This window comes from Artemia sp. Qi Xiang Cuo, chromosome 19 (genome assembly GCF_049724085.1).
Source record: "Artemia sp. Qi Xiang Cuo chromosome 19, ASM4972408v1, whole genome shotgun sequence".
Taxonomy (NCBI): domain Eukaryota; kingdom Metazoa; phylum Arthropoda; class Branchiopoda; order Anostraca; family Artemiidae; genus Artemia; species Artemia sp. Qi Xiang Cuo.
Genome location: NC_142812.1, coordinates 5318380 through 5337330, shown reverse-complemented (window position 1 = coordinate 5337330; position 18951 = coordinate 5318380). Strand labels below are relative to the sequence as shown.

The 18951-nt window shown below is 33.4% G+C and overlaps 1 protein-coding gene across 7 annotated transcripts in view; it reads left to right on the top strand.

Annotated features, from left to right (window-relative positions):
- Positions 1-18951, top strand: part of LOC148940424 (uncharacterized) — a 215424-nt gene that overhangs the window by 36720 nt on the left and 159753 nt on the right. For 4 of the 7 annotated variants that reach the window (XM_089105472.1, XM_089105468.1, XM_089105465.1 and 1 more), the window contains exon 4: positions 16753-16894. In XM_089105472.1, the coding sequence (XP_088961598.1) occupies positions 16753-16894 (142 nt within the window). Of the gene's footprint in view, positions 1-5239; positions 5368-10479; positions 10595-16752; positions 16895-18951 lie in introns of those variants that run through there. The other 3 variants (XM_089105469.1, XM_089105471.1, XM_089105470.1) reach the window with 3 other exon arrangements.

The window sequence follows — 18951 nt, the reverse complement described above, 5'->3', positions numbered from 1 at the left end:
GCTCAATTAAATGAGCTCTCTCTTATAGACTTCAAAGGGGGCTCATTCGATTGAAAATCGAGAGTTTTAGTGCACTTTTTTAGAGAATCAAAAGTGATCGGAGGGCAACAAGCCCCCTACACTTTTTTTCCCCAAATACATCCGATAGACATTTTAGGTAGCCATTTTGTTGAAAAAAAGTTCAAAGATCATATAACAAAGCTTTGGGATCGACACAACCCCCCAGGGCCCAGAAACAGGCGTTGCAAGTTATGCTCTGGGTGCAAATATGGTTCTTATGGAAGGGATGCTTGTATAAACTTCAGAGAGGGCTCATTTGATTGGAAATTATAAGTTCTATTTCACTTTTTCAGAGTCAAAAGGGATCCGAGGGTAACTAACCCCTCCCCGAGCCCTTTCTCCCCAAATGTATCAAATAAAAAATTTGAGCTAGATATTTTTATTAGTTCAAAGGTCAGATAACAAAACTCCGATGTCGACACGACCACCCAGGGACCAGGGGAAGGCATTGTAAGCTATGCCCTGAGGGCATATAAGGTTCTTATGGAAGATATGTTTGCATAAACTTCAGAGAGGGCTCATTTGACTGAAAATTTAAAGTTCTAGTTTGCTTTTTAAGAGTCAAAAGTGATTGGAGGGAAGCTAGCCCCCCACGCCCCTTTCACCCCAAATACATCCAATAAAACTTTGAGGTAGCTATTTTGTTAAAAATAGTTCAAAGATCATATAAAAAACTCCGGGTCGACACAACCCCCCAGGGCCCGGTGGCAGGTGTTGTAAGTTATGCCCTGGGGCCAATATGGCTCTTATAGAAGGGATGCTAGTATGAGGTTCAGAGAGAGCTCATTTGATTGGAAATTCAAATTTCTAGTTCACTTTTTCAGAGTCAAAAGAGATCGGAGGGCAATTACCCCCACCCCCACGACTTCTTTTCCCCAAATGCATCAGATAAAAATTTTGTCTTAAGTTATGCCCTTGGGGTATATATGGTTCTTATGGAAGGGATGCTTGTATAATCTTCAGAGAGGGCTCATTTGAATGGAAATTGAAAGTTTTGGTTCACTTTTTAAGAATTAAACTTGATTGGAGGGCATCTAGCCTCCCCCACGCTTTTCTTCCACCAAATGTATCAGATAAAAATTTTGAGATTAAATTTGAAATTTTGTCAAGCCCCGTAGCATTAAACCTGACCCCCTAATATCCTCACATTTGCAGTGAAAATTGGAGGATGGCTCTATATAGCCTGCTGCTTGTGAGTGGTTGTCTCTTATATAAAGATAATAATGTTATTAATTTTATTCTGTTACTAAGTTTTAGACAATAGAAAACTAAGGTCATAAAGGCAATAAGGTTTTGATGTTTTTTGTTTTTTTTTAGTTGTGCACTAAGATTAGTGAAAACAGGGCCACTACAGGAGGGTTGTGCACAGCCAGCCGCTTACCCCTTAGTATTATCCCCCCTACTTATGCCTTTTTTTCCCAAATACATCATCAAAAACTTTATTAAAATTTTTAAATGGTCATTTTGTTCAAAATAGTCCAAAATTCAAATTACTATAACTGAGGGGTTGAGAAATCCTCCATAGCCCTCGGGGCAAGGATGGCAACTTATGGAAGTGTCCAATTATTAGAATATAAAGTTTTTGTGGATGTGGTGGTCTTGTTAACTTTGGAGGGGGCTTATTTGATCGGAAATTGAAGCTTCGAGTTTTTTTAAGAGCCAAAAGTGATCAATGGGCAATTAGCCCACGCCCCACTTTTTCAAAAGACTTCCGGTCAAAATTTTGAGATTGCCATTTTGTTCAAAAAAGTTCAAAGGCCAAATAACTATGCTTTTGGGGTTCTTCCTCCTCTCCCATCCCCGGGGAAATGGCTCTGAGTTACGGAACTTGCTTATTGTTACTTTGACACTTTGTTTACTTCAATGCTTGGATTTTGTGATTTATGTGGCAACTTCGATTTATGGTGCAAGGGCTGTAAGTTATGCAAGTTGCTTATTATTACTTTGATTCCTTGTTTACTTTGATGCTTTCTTTACTTTGTTATTTTTTTACTTGATATCGTTGCTTTGACACTAGTTTTGATACTCTGATGAACATTTGATGTTGAAAAGAAAGTATGATTTTGAAATAAGGAATTTTTGAAAACTTGAAATTTTTTGCAATCAAAAACGAACAAAAGTTGGTTAAAAAAAAATTCCGAAAAAGAAGTTTTTCAAAGAATAGTAAAGGACATTTTAAACTTAAGATCAACAGCTACAAATACATGTTAAAATTCAAACTCAAAACGACCAGAAATTACTATTAACGAATAAATGAAACCCAAAATGAACAGAAATTAAATAAACAATCAATGCAAACAAACATACAATAGATACTAATATAAATAGATAAATGAATCTTAAAACAAGCGAAGTTTAAATTGAATATGCAATTCAAGCTTAAAACGAACAAAAATCACTACAAACAAGAGTTTGGGTTTTGCTTCCTTCTTTCACCGTAAAAGCCTAAAACCGACTGCGTCATTGACGCTTTACTGAAAACGAATTATATTACAAATATTTTCTTTTGTACTTAATATTGAAAATAAAAATTAAAATTACAGTAAAATTCGAACTGATGAGCTTTCAGCAATTAAAATCATTATACATCAAACATTCAGTTTAATTTATTAGTTCTATCTAATATTGTTCAAGAAGAATATAGTTTCACTACAAACAAGAGTTTGGATACTGCCCCCTTCCTTAATTGTAAGAACCTAAGGCCTACTGCGTCATTGGCGCTTCACTGAAAACGAATTATATTACAAATTCTTTTTTAGTTCTTATAGCATTAAAAATGAAAATAAAATTACAGTGTAATAAAATCTTGAACTGATGGATCTTTCAACAGTTAATATCATTATGTATCAAATATTCAATTTAATTTTGTTTATACTTTCCAAGACTGTTCAAGACACATATAGTTTTCAGTGAACCGCCAATGACGCAGTAGGTTTTACACTTTTACGCTGAGAGAAGGAAGCGATACTCAAACTCTAGTTTGTAGTAATTTTTGTTCGTTTCAAGCTTGATTTGCATATTCAATTAAATTTTCACTCGTTTTAAGATTTATTTATTCATTTATATTAGTATGTATTGTATGTCTGTCTGCCTTGCTTGTTTATTTAATTTCTGTTCATTTTGGGCTTCATTTATAGTTCAATAGCAAAATATTTTTTTTCGTTTTAAGTTTGATTTTCACATTCAATATAAGCATTACTCGCTTTAAGATTTATTTATTCATTTATATTATTACTTGTTGTATGTTTTTGCTATAATTGTTTATTTAGTTTCTGTTCGTTTTGGGTTTCATTTATTCTTTAATAGTACTTTCTTGTCGTTTTGAGTTTGAATTTTATCAGGTATTTGCATCTGCTGATCTTAAGTTTAAAATGGCCTTTACTTTTCTTTGAAAGACATCTTTTTTCTGAAAGTTTTTTTTTTAAATTAATATTAATAAAACATTGAAACCGTATGGCCTTTACTATAGGCAACGCTATAGCATTGCCTCTTAAAAGGCTCGGAGATTGTAGAAGTCTGGTATATTTAATCGTTTATTATGACCCAAGCACCTATAAACATACTATAATGAACAAGTGAAGCAAACAAACAAATGTGAAGCAAATAAAGTGAAGCAAGCAAACAAGTTTGCAAGCGAAGCAAACAAACAAATTTGAACAAATAATAAGCAAAGCAATAATTAATTCACTAAGACAAGCAAATCATAGTAGGATACTACAGGAGGTACAAAAAGGTAACCATTATAATCTCCACTGTTGAGAATACTTAAAATGAAATTTTAAACTCTCCCTCCTGTAAAATTCATCCCCAGCCCCCGATGCAAGTGAAAAATAAATGTGAAAAATATTAAAAAAGCTGCCAAATGAAAAAAAACAACCTCATAAGTGATTTTAAATAAAAAACTCCTATGTTATTTTAACAGTAGAAGCTAATTACCCAAAAACCAATTAATGTAATTGAGTTTTTCAAGAAGTTTTTCAAATTAATTGTTTAAAAAAGGCATCATAGCTTTTAGTTTATAGTGATTTGAGACCTCTTCCAATACCTACAACTTCGGTGATCTAATAAGTCAATACAACAAATCAACTGATTAAACATAATCTATTTACGAGTGAAATAGCTGCTATAAAGACTGGAATATTTTGCTGTAAAGGCTTTAATTTTTAGGTTGTGCATATTTTAATTTATTTTAACAAATAATAAGCAAAGCAATAACTACTTCACTAAGGCAAACAACTCATAGTAGGATACTACAGGAGGTACAAAAAGGTAACCATTATAATCTCCACTGTTGAGAATGCTTAACATGAAATTTAAAACTCTCCCTCCTGTAAAATTCCTCCCCAGCCCCCTATGCAAGTGAAAACTAAATATGAAAAATATTAAAAAAAATTTGCAAAATGAAAAAAAACAACCTCATAAGTGATTTTAAATAAAAAACCCTTATGCTATTTTAACAGTAGAAGCTAATTACTAATAAGAAGCTATTTTAAATAAAAAAAACTCTTATGTTATTTTAACAGTAGAAGCCAATTACCCGAAAACCAATTAACCTAATTGAGTTTTTCAAGAAATTTTTCAAATTAATCGCTTAAAAAAGGCATCATAGCCTTTAGTTTATAGTGAGTTGAGTCCTCTTCCAATACCTACAACTTCGGTGATCAAATAAGTCAATACAACAAATCAACTGATTAAACATAATCTATTTACGAGTGAATAAGCTGCTATAAAGACTAGAATTTTTTGTTGTAAAGGCTTTAATTTTGAGGTTGTGCATATTTTAATTTTTGTAAGCTTGGTCAGGCTTTTCGGCTTGATGACAATTTTCTTACCACTTAAATTTTCCGCTTTTGTAATGCAAGTGCACATAAAAACAAAAGCCACTCATAAATATTTCCTTTTTTGATCATAAAGAACGACTACAGCGTGGCTCGGACATAACTTTCGTTTAGTTCAACTTTCAAGTTGAACATTACATATAGTTCAACTTTCAACAGTTAAATTTAGTCGACGAATGATCATGATGATTTAATCCATAGCTGTTGTTTTTTAATTTGATGTTTCCTTCTATATAATTTCCATCTGTATGATTCCATCTCTATGATTAATTGGACTGGAGATAGAAAGACACAGTCTTAGCAGACAATATCTTGGAGCAATTTAGTGTCGATTTGGGCTTCTCAAGCCTCGTGCAATTTGAATTTTCCACTTTTGTAGAACAAGGGTGACGTGGATATCAAGAAAAATGAACGCCATCCAAACATATTGGCTTTGTTATTCGACAGGTTTGACTTGTATGTGTCTCAGGTATAAGGCTCGATTTTCCAGCGTCAATTTGTGGTTGATGGGTCAGAGCGAAGATCCGAGGCATAATTTTTCTTGAAATCGAAAAGATGGAGAGTTGGAACCACAGTTTATATAATTATCTGTATATAATTATATAATATATAAATATATAATAAACTGTATATAATTATACAGTTTAGATAATTATATAAACTTTGGTTGGAACTAATTGTGAAAATAAAGTTGTAGGGAGAAATTTTCATGAAAATGTAAGGAGTAGGGGCAAAGATTTTCTTAATTTTTCAAATGCAGATATAAGAGAATTATTTTTGAAAATCTTAATGAAACATTTTTGTCTACTCCGGTTTTAGTGAAAACAAAAAAGCTATTTATTTCAATAGCTTTTTGTTGATGTCTCCTATCCTCCACCATTGATGCCGCATGTTCTAACGGAAGTTATTTCATCTGTATGATGAATCAGGCAAAATATAAATAGACGTGATGACAGAAGATAATATTTGGGAACAAATTAGTGTTGATATGGGTCTTCAAACCCAAGTTCTTGCGATCTGGATTTTCCACTTTTGTAGCATAAGTGTAAGAAAAAAGAAATAAAAAAAGCCTTAAAAAACAAAGAAAAATTCATACCATTATGAAATCTTCAAAGCTGAGAGAAAATATAAATCAGAGGGTGAAAATAAATCAGAGAGAAATAATTTTGTAAGATACTCAACTGATTCTAGGTAAGGCTGAAAACTTTTGGATAACCTCACGCAATTTGAATCACTAAATAGGAAAAAAATAAAGAAGACAAAACTATAGAATCATTTTAGTCAATATTTGTGCTTACGGTTTACATTCTCTGTGAAACGATTTTACGCTACAGATGTAACTTACAAAGAAATGATAAGATGTTTGGATGCGGTGCAAGTGTAACAAAATTAATAAACTAGCCTAAAAAAAAACAAGGAAAAATACCTACCATTATTAAATCTTCTAAGCTGCGAGAAAATATAAATCAGCGAGTGAAAATAAATCAGAGAGAAATAATTTTTAAGACACCCAATTAATCAAACAGTTCGGGGTAACGAACTGTAAAGTAAGGAGCGACCCGGCTCAATGGTAACCGAAACTCTAGAAAACGGTATTTTGATACAAATAGATACACCAAAGGAATTAGATTTTAAAGCTGATTTCAAATATATAAATTTCATCAAGTTTAGTCTTACCCATCAAAATTTACGTGCCTGAGAAAATTTGGCTGATTTTCGAAAAAAGGGGGAAAGACCCCCTAAAAGTTATAGAACCTTAATTAAAATCATACCATCATATTCCGCGTATCAGAGAACCCTACTGTAAAGTTTTCAAACTCCTATCTACAAAAATGTGGAATTTTGTATTTTTTGCCAGAAGAAAGATCATGGATGCGTGTTTATTTGTTTTTTTTTGTTTTTATTTATCAGGGGTGATCGTATCGACCCAGTGGTCCTAGAATTTAGTGGGAGGTTTAATTGGAATGGAAATTAAAAGTTCTAGTGCCCTTTTTAAGTGACCAAAAAAAATGGAGGGCAACTAGGCCCCTTCCCACGCTCATTTTTTCCCAAAGTCACCCGATCAAAATCTTGAGATAGCTATTTTGTTCAGCATGTTCGAAAATATTATAAGTATGTCTTTCAGGATGACTAAATCCCCCGAAGTTTCCGGAGGGAGGGCTGAAAGTTATGAACTTTACCCAATGTTAACATATAGTATTGGTTATTGGGAAGTATACAGACGTTTTCAGGGGAGATTTTTCCTGGTAGGGGGGGGTGGGTGGGTCGGGGGTTATGTGGGAGGATCTTTTCATGAAGGAAGTTCTCATGGGGGAAGGGATATTGCTATGAAGGGGACGCCGGACTTCCCAGCATTATTTAAAAAAAGATCAGAAATTAAATATAAAAAACAAGTTTTTCAACTGCAACAGCAGCAACATCAAAACTTTAAACGAACAGAAAATATTACATATATGATTGGGTTCACCACCTAATCAATACCTTACTGTTTAAGCCAAAGATTTTTTAGTACTTTCATAAGAGCTATTTATTCTAATTAACGGCATTTGTGATTAAGGGGTCATTTTCAAAGAATTGGAACAAAATTCGAACTTTCGCTTAAAGAGATAGGTATTAACTAGGGGGCGAACCCCCTAATATACGTATTAAAAATATATGAATATAGAAGTTTGTTACGTGAGTTAATTCGTAAGTTACGTATATTTATTACTAATAAAAACGTTCGTAAATAAAATTAAACAAGTTTCGAGAAAGCCATTTAACCAAATAAAAGTAAAATTAATATGCACATTTTGTTTTAATTATGCATGTACGGTGAGCCAAAATAAAACCCTGCATTTTTTCAAAAATGTTCAAAAATTAAATTAAAAAAATGTTTTTTTAACTGAAAGTTAGGAGCGACATTATAACTTAAAACGAACAGAAATTATTCCGTATATGAAAGAGGCTGTCTTCTCCTCAAAGCCTCGCTCTTTACGTAAAAGTTTGACTTTCTCACAACTCTATTTTTTTAAACAATGAAAAACTTTAGCGTAAAGAGCGAGGCGTTGAGGAGGGGACAGCCTCTTTCATATACGGAATAATTACTGTTCGTTTTAAGTTTTAATGTCGCTCCTTACTTTCATTTAAAAAGACTTGTTTTTTTTTATTTAATTCTAGGTAAGGCTGAAAACTTTTGGATGTGCTCACGCAGTTTAAATCCCTAAAAAAGGAAAAAGAAAAAATAAGGAAGACTAAACTATAGAATCATTTTAGTCAATATTTGTGCTTACGGTTTATATTCTTTGTGAAACGATATTACGCTACAGATGTAACTTGCAAAGAAATAGGATATTTGGATACAGTGTAAGGTAAATAATAATAATAATAAATCATGGAAAAATACATGCCATTATTAAGTCTTCTGTTCTACTTTTTAATTAACAAGTGTGGGTACGGTATGGGATAAATCTCATAGTTTTTTTTCTTATTTTTTTACAATTATTTTTTTAATTATTATTACTTTTTTATTTAATAGCAAAACCTAAACGAATCACAAATTTACTGGTATTTGGATTTTGACGACAGTTTTGGCAGTGCTTAAGCAATAATTTTTAAACAGTTCGTGGTAACGAACTGTAAGTAAGGAGTGATTCGGGTCAATAGTAACTGAAACTCTAAAAAACAGAATTTTGGCGTCAATAGATACATCAAAATAATCATCTTTTTATTTTCATTCTAAACATATATGATTTACAAAGTTTAGTGTTACCCATCAAAAGTTACGAGCCTGAGAAAAGTTGCCTGACTTTTGAAATAGGAGGAAACATCCCCTAAAATTCTAGGAATCCTAACAAAAATCACACAAGCAGGTTCAGCGCACCAAAGAACCCTACTGTAGAAATTTCAAGCTCCTATATACAAAAATGTGGAATTTTGCTATTTTTGCCAGAAGAAAGATCACGGACGCGTGTTTATATATACCGTTTTTTTGTTTTGTTTTTTGTTTTTTTCAGGGTGGCTGTATCGAAATAATGGTTCTAAAAGATTGGGAGAGGGTGCATTCGAACGGAAATTAAAAGTTCTAGTGCCATATCTAGGTGACAAAAAAGATTGGAGGGCAACTGGCCCCCCTCCCACGCCCTTTCTTCCCCAAAGTTATGTGATTCAAATTTTGAGATAGCCATTTTCTCTAGTTTAGTTGAAAGATCAAATAACTATATCTTTAGGGGTAAAATGACCCTCCGCAGTCCGTGGGGAGAGACCTGTAAGTTACGAAATTTGTCCATTGTTTACGTATAGTATTTGTTACTGGGAAGTATACAGACATTTTACTGAGGGGGGGGGATATTTTGTGCTTGAAGTGGATTTTCATAGGTAAAATCTTATTTGAGGAGGGAGATTTCTGGGGGGTGAATTTTCCAGGGGAAAATTTACACTGGAAGGCTTTGACAGAATCCTATACAAAATTCTTTTTAATTGTCTTAAATTCTCTTTGCCAACCCAATTTTGCATGTGGAGATATTCCGGGGAACTATCCGGGGGCTATTTTCCGTGAGTTTTGATTCTTGGAAAAAAAATTCCATGGAAGGGGGCATTACCAGAGTGATCGAGAAACCGATTAGAACTTAAAGTCTTTTTCAAATGAAAGTATGCTAAGGAGAATTTTTCAGACTGAATCGTCCGCAAGAAAGTTTAGGGGAGGGGGATTTTCAACGAGGATCGAACTGTCTGGAGCGAATTCGACCGGGTGGGGGGAAGTGAACGTTACGTTGGATGAAATTTTCACGGAGTAGTTTTCCGTGGAATATATTTTATGAATTTCATAAAGAGCGTTAAAGCCAGGAATTGAGGAGATGAAGACCCCCTGATATACGTAATAATTTCTGCGCGTCTTAAGTTTTTATTTTGCTCCTTACTTTCAGTTAATTTTTTTTATTAAATTCCCATTAAAACATCGGTGTGCAAAGCCCCTGCCTAAACTCCATCGCGCAAAAAGTGTAAGTGGGTTCCCAACTTAAGCTAGGAGGATAATGGAAAATTAAGTGGCGATTTTTCAATTTAATTTTCATCAAAATTTTTAAATATTTACGGATATTCAAGGTTAACCAGGACAGATTTGGGATGATACCGTGTAATTTCCCACACTATAAAATTTGTCACCTTAAAAAGATATTCAAAACTCCAAGCCCTCTACCTAACCCAATCGTGCAAATCCATTATACACGTTTGTAGCATAATCTAGGGTAGTAATAGAAAATAAACCGATTGCAATTCTCTTAGAAAATTTCATGGAAATACCCCAAGATATTTGGAAAAGTTACTTAGGACGGTTTTGGGATGATACCGTACAATTTGCCATATTATAAAATCTGTCGCATTATACAATGATATCGATAGCCCCTTCCTAAGCCTATTGTGCATATCAATTAAGTACATCTCCAACATGACCTAGGATCATAATGGAAAATAAATGGTGGCCTTCTTATTCAAATTTTGTCAAAATACTACAAGATTTTTGGAAAGGTCGGAGGCACCGATTTGGGATGATACCGTACAATTATGCAGATGAGAGCATTACAAGTTTCGATAGCATACCCGCTGATGCTCAAACAAGGCAATCATGGAAGGGTAATTTTCAATAAAAGATCAGTTGCAAAAAGCTTTTACTGATGAGAGGATAATCCTACAATAAGATAGAGTCTCATGGCTATGGGGTATGTAATAATTTGGGATATTTTCTAAGCTACCAAGGACATCACAATTAAATATTTTATTGCCCTTGGATCCAGTTTACAAAACATAGGGGTGGAGGGAGTGTTTTACCAATTTTTTTTTAATTTTGAAATAAAAAACATATAGATATATTATTTTAAAATCTAGGGGGAGGGGTATTTTTGGTTATTTTATTATTTTTTGAAGATTCAACAAAGTCTTTTTTAAGTATAAGAAAGGTAAGTGAACCCCTTTCCCCTGCCTCCCACCCCAGTTGGTGCCCCTGATGATGAGATTTTTGCTATCTTGGAAAGTAGTTGAGCTAGGAGAAAAAAAATTGTAAACATTAATCCAAAAGCTATATTATGTTTATGGAAGGTTTTTTGAAGCATCAGCATCCAATCTTTCACATTTTAAAGAGCATCAGTTTCTTGATGGTCTTAGACAAACTTTTTGATACAAGCATGCAACCCTCAGAAATAGAGCAACATCCTAACTTGAAAGGTTTTATAAAGTGCCTAAATTTGGGGAGAGGGGAAAGCCTCGACGTGGCTTAAAATCATTCTTGGATCAAAGGAATTGTTATTACAAAACTTAGAGACAAAGAAGAGACTAAAACCTAAAAATTGAGATGAAAATTATTTTTGTAAAGTTGAAATATGTACAGGGGTCTTCTATGAAATGCTCTAGAAACAAAATTCTTAAAAAAATTCAAAAAATACTCCTAGAAATAAAAGAAAGGGCAGACATAGTATTTTGAAAACCCCTTCCCAGAGCCTAGTTTAAACCCCAAGTTCATTTTTGAACCAGAAAAGCCAATTCCCAAAAATGTAGGGGGGAGGGGAGGTGAAGGATTTTTTAATTTTATGTTAATGAAGATGCAAATCTGTGGATGTAGGGGGCTGTTTTTCTAATTTTTTCAATGAAAATACCAAAATAGTCATTTTTCAAAATAGAAGAAAACCTGGCGGATCCAGGATGGCGAGGGGCCCCCCTAGCGTAGTCTAAAGTAGTGTAATTTACTTAATTAACTAAAGTTAGCGTTAATTAAACTTGCTCCTAACTCAAGTTTATCGGATCAACCTATTTTGCGCCCCCCTAATTTTTTTCGGATCATCTTATTTTGCGCCCCCCCTAAACAAATCCTAGATTTGCCCCTGCCATGCCCCCTCCCAATTGGTGTTCCTGTTTTTAAGGCTCCATTTATCCATCTTGAATACTTAAAGATTTGAAAAAAAAATTAACATCTTTACCCGTGCATATATCTGTTGGAAAATAAACTAGCAGAATTGGTCAGGAGAGGGGGCGAGGATTTGATCAAATACATGTAATTGGTTAATTAATGACTTAATGATTTTATTGATGAAAAATAGGAGACCACTTATGAACATTAAAAATTCCTGAACTTAGAGACAAATCGTATCAGTCGTACAAATCCTATAAGATAATTAAATAAAAAAAACAAGTTTTTTAAACTGAAAGTAAGGAGCGACATTAAAACTTAAAACGAACAGAAATTATTCCGTATATGAAAGGGGCTGTCCCCTCCTCAACGCCTCGCTCTTTACGCTAAAGTTTTTTATTGTTTTAAAAAATAAAGTTGTGAGACAGAGTCAAACTTTAGCGTAAAGAGCGAGGCGTTGAGGAGGGGACAGCCCCTTCATATACGGAATAATTTCTGTTCGTTTTAAGTTTTAATGTCGCTCCTTACTTTCAGTTTAAAAAACTTGTTTTTTTTATTTAATTTTTGAACGTTTTTGAATTAATGCAGGTTTTGATTTTGGCTCACCGTACATGAATAATTAAAACAAAATTTCATATTATTTGGTTAAATGGCTTTCTCGAAACTTGTTTAATTTTATTTACGAACGTTTTTATTAGTAATAAATATACGTAACTTAGAATTAACTTACGTAACGAACTTCTATATTCATAAATTTTTAACAAGTATATTAGGGGGTTCGCCCCCTAGTCAATACCCTGCACTTTAAACTATAGTTCAAATTTTTTTTTCCAGTTCTTCAAAAATGACCTCTTAATCACAGTCAGTTGATCAGTTGAAAAACTTGTTTTTTTTTTTATTTAATTCATGATCTTTTTCTTTAATAATGCTGGGACATCCGGCGCCCCCGGCTGCGCAATGTCCCTGCCCCCATGAAAACTTCCTTCATGGAAAGTTCCTTCCATATAGCCCCCGCCCCTCTCCTTCCCCCACCTACCAGAAAAAATCTCCTCTGAAAAAGTCTGTATACTTCCCAATAACCAATACTATATGTTAACATTGAGTAAAGTTCATAACTTTCAGCCCTCCCCCTGGGGACTTTGGGGGATCAAGTCATCCTAAAAGACATTTTTATCATATTTTCGACCATGCTGAACAAAATGGCTATCTCAAAATTTTGATCGGGTGACTTTGGGAAAACAATGAGCGTGGGAGGGGGCCTAGTTGCCCTCCATTTTTTTTGGTCACTTAAAAAAGGCACTAGAACTTTTAATTTCCGTTCCAATGAGCCCTTTCACGATATTCTAGGACCACTGGGTCGATACGATCACCCCTGGGAAAAAAAACAAAAACCACAACCAAAAAACAAAAAAACAAATAAACACGCATCCGTGATATTTCTTCTGGCAAAAAATGCAAAAATCCACATTTTTGTAGATAGGAGCTTGAAAACTCTACAGCAGGGCTCTCTGATACGCTGAATATGATGGTGTGATTTTCATTAAGGTTCTATAACTTTTAGGGGGTCTTTCCCCCTTTTATTGAAAATCAGCCAAATTTTCTCAGGCGCGTAACTTTTGATGGGTAGCTCTAAACTTGATGAAAGTTATATATTTGAAATCAGCATTGAAATCTGATTCTTTTGATATATCTATTGGTATCAAAAACCCGTTTTCTAGAGTTTCGGTTACCATTGAGCCGGGTCGCTCCTTACTTACAGTTCGTTACCACGAACTGTTTGAAAATGAAACGTTGCAAAATAAATCGTATTTTAGCCTTTTTGTATCTTAATTGTTGTAAAAAGACACCTTGTTGCATTAAAACCTGTCGCAATTTAGTTGATACTTTATTAGCAAAAGTAGCAAGTTGATTACTTTATTAGTATATTACATAAAACTATGGTCTATAACAAGACTAAAATATTATAAATATTGAGAATAGTCAGAATTCAAGTAAATGTTATTTTATTGTGCAAAAACATGTGGATGGACGGAAGAGATAGGATATTGTAACAGTTACCCGGTTTGAACCCCCCCCCCCCCGAAATTTTTGACCGACTCTAAAATAATTCGAAAATTAGTAAAACCTAGGTAAAAATCATTAAAATTATTCGAAAACTGAGTAAAAAATTATTAACCCCCCCCCCCCAAAAAAAAAGTCAAAAATTAGTAAAACCCTCCCTGAACAAAAATCCTGGATACGGCCCTGAAACAAGCATAGTATTTTTAGACTTACTTTACTACTTAAGCAAGGAAAAGATATTTTGTTCAATATTGGCTTTTAATTCAAAAACAACTGTCGGATAGGAGACTATTTTAACCCTCCCTGCCCCCCCCCCCCCCTTTATCCAAGATTCAAATTCGTTTGCTTTTTTTAAATAGGCCTACCTATAGTGGTTGAGTAAGATATATATTTTTTGAAAAAAAAAGAATATTGGGTCAGAATTTAGAGATTCTTTAATCACACAATTACAAGAAGATTTTTCAAGATATAGATAAACTCTGTCTTAGTTTATCCCCATTGTTTATTAATAAGTTTGTTATTCATTTATTTATTATAAACTTTATTTGTATATATTTGTGCATGGTTTATTTATCATCTAGATTAACTGTGTCTTAGTTTACCCCCCTTATTTATTAAGAAGAAAAGCTATTTCTATTGGAACTTTCAAAGGGATTGATTTTTACACCTTTGGCCAAATTGAACTTTTAAACGTTATTTCGGTCACATATGTATGTGGACATCAGCCAATTGAAAAAAATAATTCAATGGAGTCGAGGAATGGAAAAGTGTCATTCGTTTTCATGCTCATCGGAGAAATAGAACTGGCAGTTCGTCAGAACTGCCAAAATGGATTTTAAACATTGTGTATGCGTATTGCAAATTATTGACATTGGCGCATTGCAAATCGATTCTTTGATATATATATATTTTTTACACCAACTAAAATTAGATACAAACTAAATAAAAATTAAAGTTAGAATAAAACTAAATTTAGAATCAAAATTACCTTGAACTTAAATTTAGCAAATCAAATTAATCAAGATTTTAATTAAGAAATTGTATTGAACATCAGAACTTAACAAAAAAAGTTTTCTATGAAAAGTAGAAAATCAAACAGTTGCTGGTAACGAACTGTAAATAAGGAGTAACTCGGCCCAATAGTAACCAAAACTCTATATAGCGGAATTTTGATAACAATAGACAGATCAAAGAATTAACTTTTTTATGCTGATTCCAAATGTATAGGTTAATGTTACCTATCAGAAGATACTAACCTGAGAAGATTTGCTTGCTTTTCAAAAAGAGGGGAAACATCCCAGCAACTCAAGGAATCGTAATGAAAAGCACACCATCAGATTCAGCATATCAGAGAATCTTAGGCTACTATAGAGGTCAAGCTCCTATCTACAAAAGTGTAGAACTTTGTATTTTTTTTGTGCAGGGAGAAAGGTCACGGATGTCTGCTTATTTGTTGCTTTTTTTCCCAGAGGTGATCGTGTCAAAATAATGGTCCTAGAAGATCGGGGGACGGCTAATTCAAACAGAAGTTGAAAGATGTTGTGCCCTTTTTAAGTCACCGAAAAGATTGGAGGGCATCTATTCCCCCTCCGACGCCCCTTTTCCCCAAAGTCATCCCATCAAAGTTTTGAGATAGCCATTTTGCTCAGCATGGTTGAAAGGTCCAATAGCTATGCCTTTTGGGATGGCATGGCCTCCGACAGCCCCTGGGAAAGGGCTGTACGCTATAAAATTTGCTGTATTGTAAATTTTCAGTGGTGGCTGAATTCTCTGGGGTATTTTACTGTGGGCGAGGGATTTTCCGCGTGAAAATTCCCCATGGGGAAATTTTTCACGGGACAGACTTCATTAAATAATTTCTGAGACCACACTGGCTAATCATGATAAAATATAAAATCGCGAAGAAAGGAAGAAAACAATGACAATTAACAACCAGTGCAAAATTTAAAAATTATGCAAATATTTCCGTCAAGACCTCCGCTTGACCGTCCTCAGTGCAGAATAAAACTGATAAAAAATGAAAAAAAAAAAAATCTTAAAACAAACACAAAACTAAAATTGGACGACCCTTTCTCAGTAACAGTTCACTGTTACTTCAATTTTTAATTTTTCAATTATTTCACTGGCTGTTAATTGTCCTCGTTTTCTTCCTTTCTTCGTGATATTATGTTTTATGAGAGACTTTATTGGGGGGGGGGGACTTCCGGTGACAAATTTTCAGGGTAGGGGGATTTCGGGCATGATTTATAAGACGACTTGACATTAAATAAAAACAAGTCTTTTTTCAAATGAAAGTAGGCTAAGGAGAATTTTAATTAGAATAAGAAGGATTTAATTACGTTTAATTAGGATAAGAAGCTTTTTTTTTAATTACTGATAAACTTTAGCATGAAGAGCGAGGCAATTAAGAAGGGTCAGCCCCCTCATATACATAATAATTTCCGTTCGTTCTAAATTTCAATGTTGCTCCTCACTTTCAATTGAATATAACTTGTATGTATAATTTAATTTAGAATATAAAACGGTCTGAAATTTACTACTGAAGACGAATGTAAATTAATCAGGAATTACTATGAATAAAGAAACAAAATTTAAAATACAGAAAAGGTAAAAATGTACACCGAGGCAAAACAGTAAGATAAATGGCAGGATCAACATAATGAAGACAGTCAAGGGTGCTACTGGCACCCCTTCAGTAAAATAAAAACTTCTTCCATTTGGCTGATTTTTGTATTCCCAATCCTTTTTTTAAATGAAAAATATAAAGCCTACTTATATCATATACATAATCCGTAATATATTTTACTTAATATGTTTATAGTCTTACTAATTGATACATTCTAGCTTTCACTAAATTGATCAATTTAGAAAACATTGATTTTAAATTTTAATTTTATTTCTTTTTCTCTTTCATAGTGGATAGTGTTACACTCCATCGAAGTTTCGTTGCCTCTCTACTCGGACTTTCATTACTGTGTGCATTCCCAAAAAGAACGCTTCAAAGTCACCCAACTTTAATTGACTTCAGCTTCTCACGTTTTTATAACAGTCTTTCAAGGTTTGTTTTATTTTATTGTATTTATTTAGAATACTTATTTTAGTATAGTATATATTATTTTATGTCCATTATATAGTATATATATTCGTATAATATTTTTATACCTTATATATTTATTTGACATATTTTTATCCATATGTTTTATTTATGTATCATGAAATAACTTCCAGTTTAATAAGAGAAATTCATTATTGTACCATTTCTGTTTTTTTGATATTTCTTTCGAGTGGCATATACTGGTCACCATCCGCAAACCTGTTGCATACACCATCCGAATTCCATTTCGGATTGGTTGAACTTGTGTTTGATGACAGGCTCCACCCTAGAGACATATATTTATACTTATAGAGATATATATTTATCCTAGAGACCTTTATATATATATTTATATATATATATATATATATATATATATATATATATATATATATATATATATATATATATATATATATATATATATATATATATATATATATATATATATATATATATATATATATATATATATAGACATATTGTCAATGAATTAGTATACCAACTTCAGAGTAGTTTGGGTTTTTCTATGGCAGGTAAGGGAGAAGGATTTTGGGAAATTACTCGGGACCACTTTTTTTTAAAGGGAGAGGAAGTAGCAGCGAATTTTTTTGTGTGTTACGTTCGTTTTTAAAATGAATGATGGCTGTAAGTTTCAATCTGATCAGGGACACAAAAAATTTGTATGTTTCTTTTCTTTTGAGAAGCATATACCTTTAATTTCGTTATTGATGGACCCAGTCCATATCAGGTGAATGCGATTCCTTACGGAAATTATAGTTATTTAACTTTATTTAGTTTTATCGAATAGATTTACTTAGTAAACCTATTTTCAAACGGTTTTCTCTATTCGCGTGTTTTATGTAAGACGAGGCTATTGGAGAGGATATTTTTAACTTACAACTGTGCGCTAGTTTTTTGTTTTTTTTACATACAAATAACAGTTCGATAGGAATAAATCCTTTTATTTGACAGTGAAACAGACAACAAATTTCTGGATATTTCGGTCAAATATACAGTGGCCGTCTTCAACATTTAAACTTCTGCTTATCTTTCAGTTTTTCTGTTGAAGGTGGCTACTGTAGATGTGACCGAAATATCCAGATATTTTTGTTTGTTTCACTGTCAAATAAAATGATTTTTCCCTATTAAACTGCTATCTGTACTTCAAGGAAAGGCAGTGTGGTCTTCGAAAAGAGCTAGTTTTCTTATATGAAAGGTGGAGGCGGGGTGGGAATTTGAAAGTGAGAACTATACTTCTTTGCAAAATTGCTTGCTATCCTCTTTTCTTTTAAAGTTGTACGGTCACTTATGTATCCCAAAATGTATAACAGAGAGAACCTTGTGTACGAGCACTTCCATCCAAAGTATGACTTCGTAATTAATATCTCTGAGGGTTTACTATTTACTCTTACTATAGCAATTCAATATGTCACTAAGCTGCTTGAGGCTACCACAACTGCTTACGCTCCCGATCAACACCAATCTCTTGAAATTCCACTCTTTACCCCCCCCCCCCCTCGAGAAGTCCCAATTTCTTTTGAATCCTTTCAAATGACGCCTTACCACCCGTTCGCGGACAACCTATTTTTTGTCTGATCCCAGCTTGATGGCTAAAAAGCCCAATCTATGCCAATCTGTAATACTTAATTCACAATAACTACCATTGAAAAGTGGGATCCCAGCACACTTTTTGCATAGTTTCTTATTTTACATAGGGCCAGTCAAATGGGGACTTAAAGCTATCTTTATGTAATTTGTGTGGAAAAAGTAAACAAATCTTCCTCTGCCTTCCGAAGCGTCTACGCTTCAGAAACATACGCGAGTACTTCTGTTAGTTTCCATCATTTTATTTTTAGTTTGTAGACCTTTTCTTGATCGCCCACTCTTTTTTCAAATGTGTAAAACCACCTTTGGACTTGGCTATTATAGTTTTTGCATATGCAATACATCAGTCATTTTCATTCATAAGACTACCCATATATGTAAAATTATCCACTTGATGAATCTTCTCGTTACCC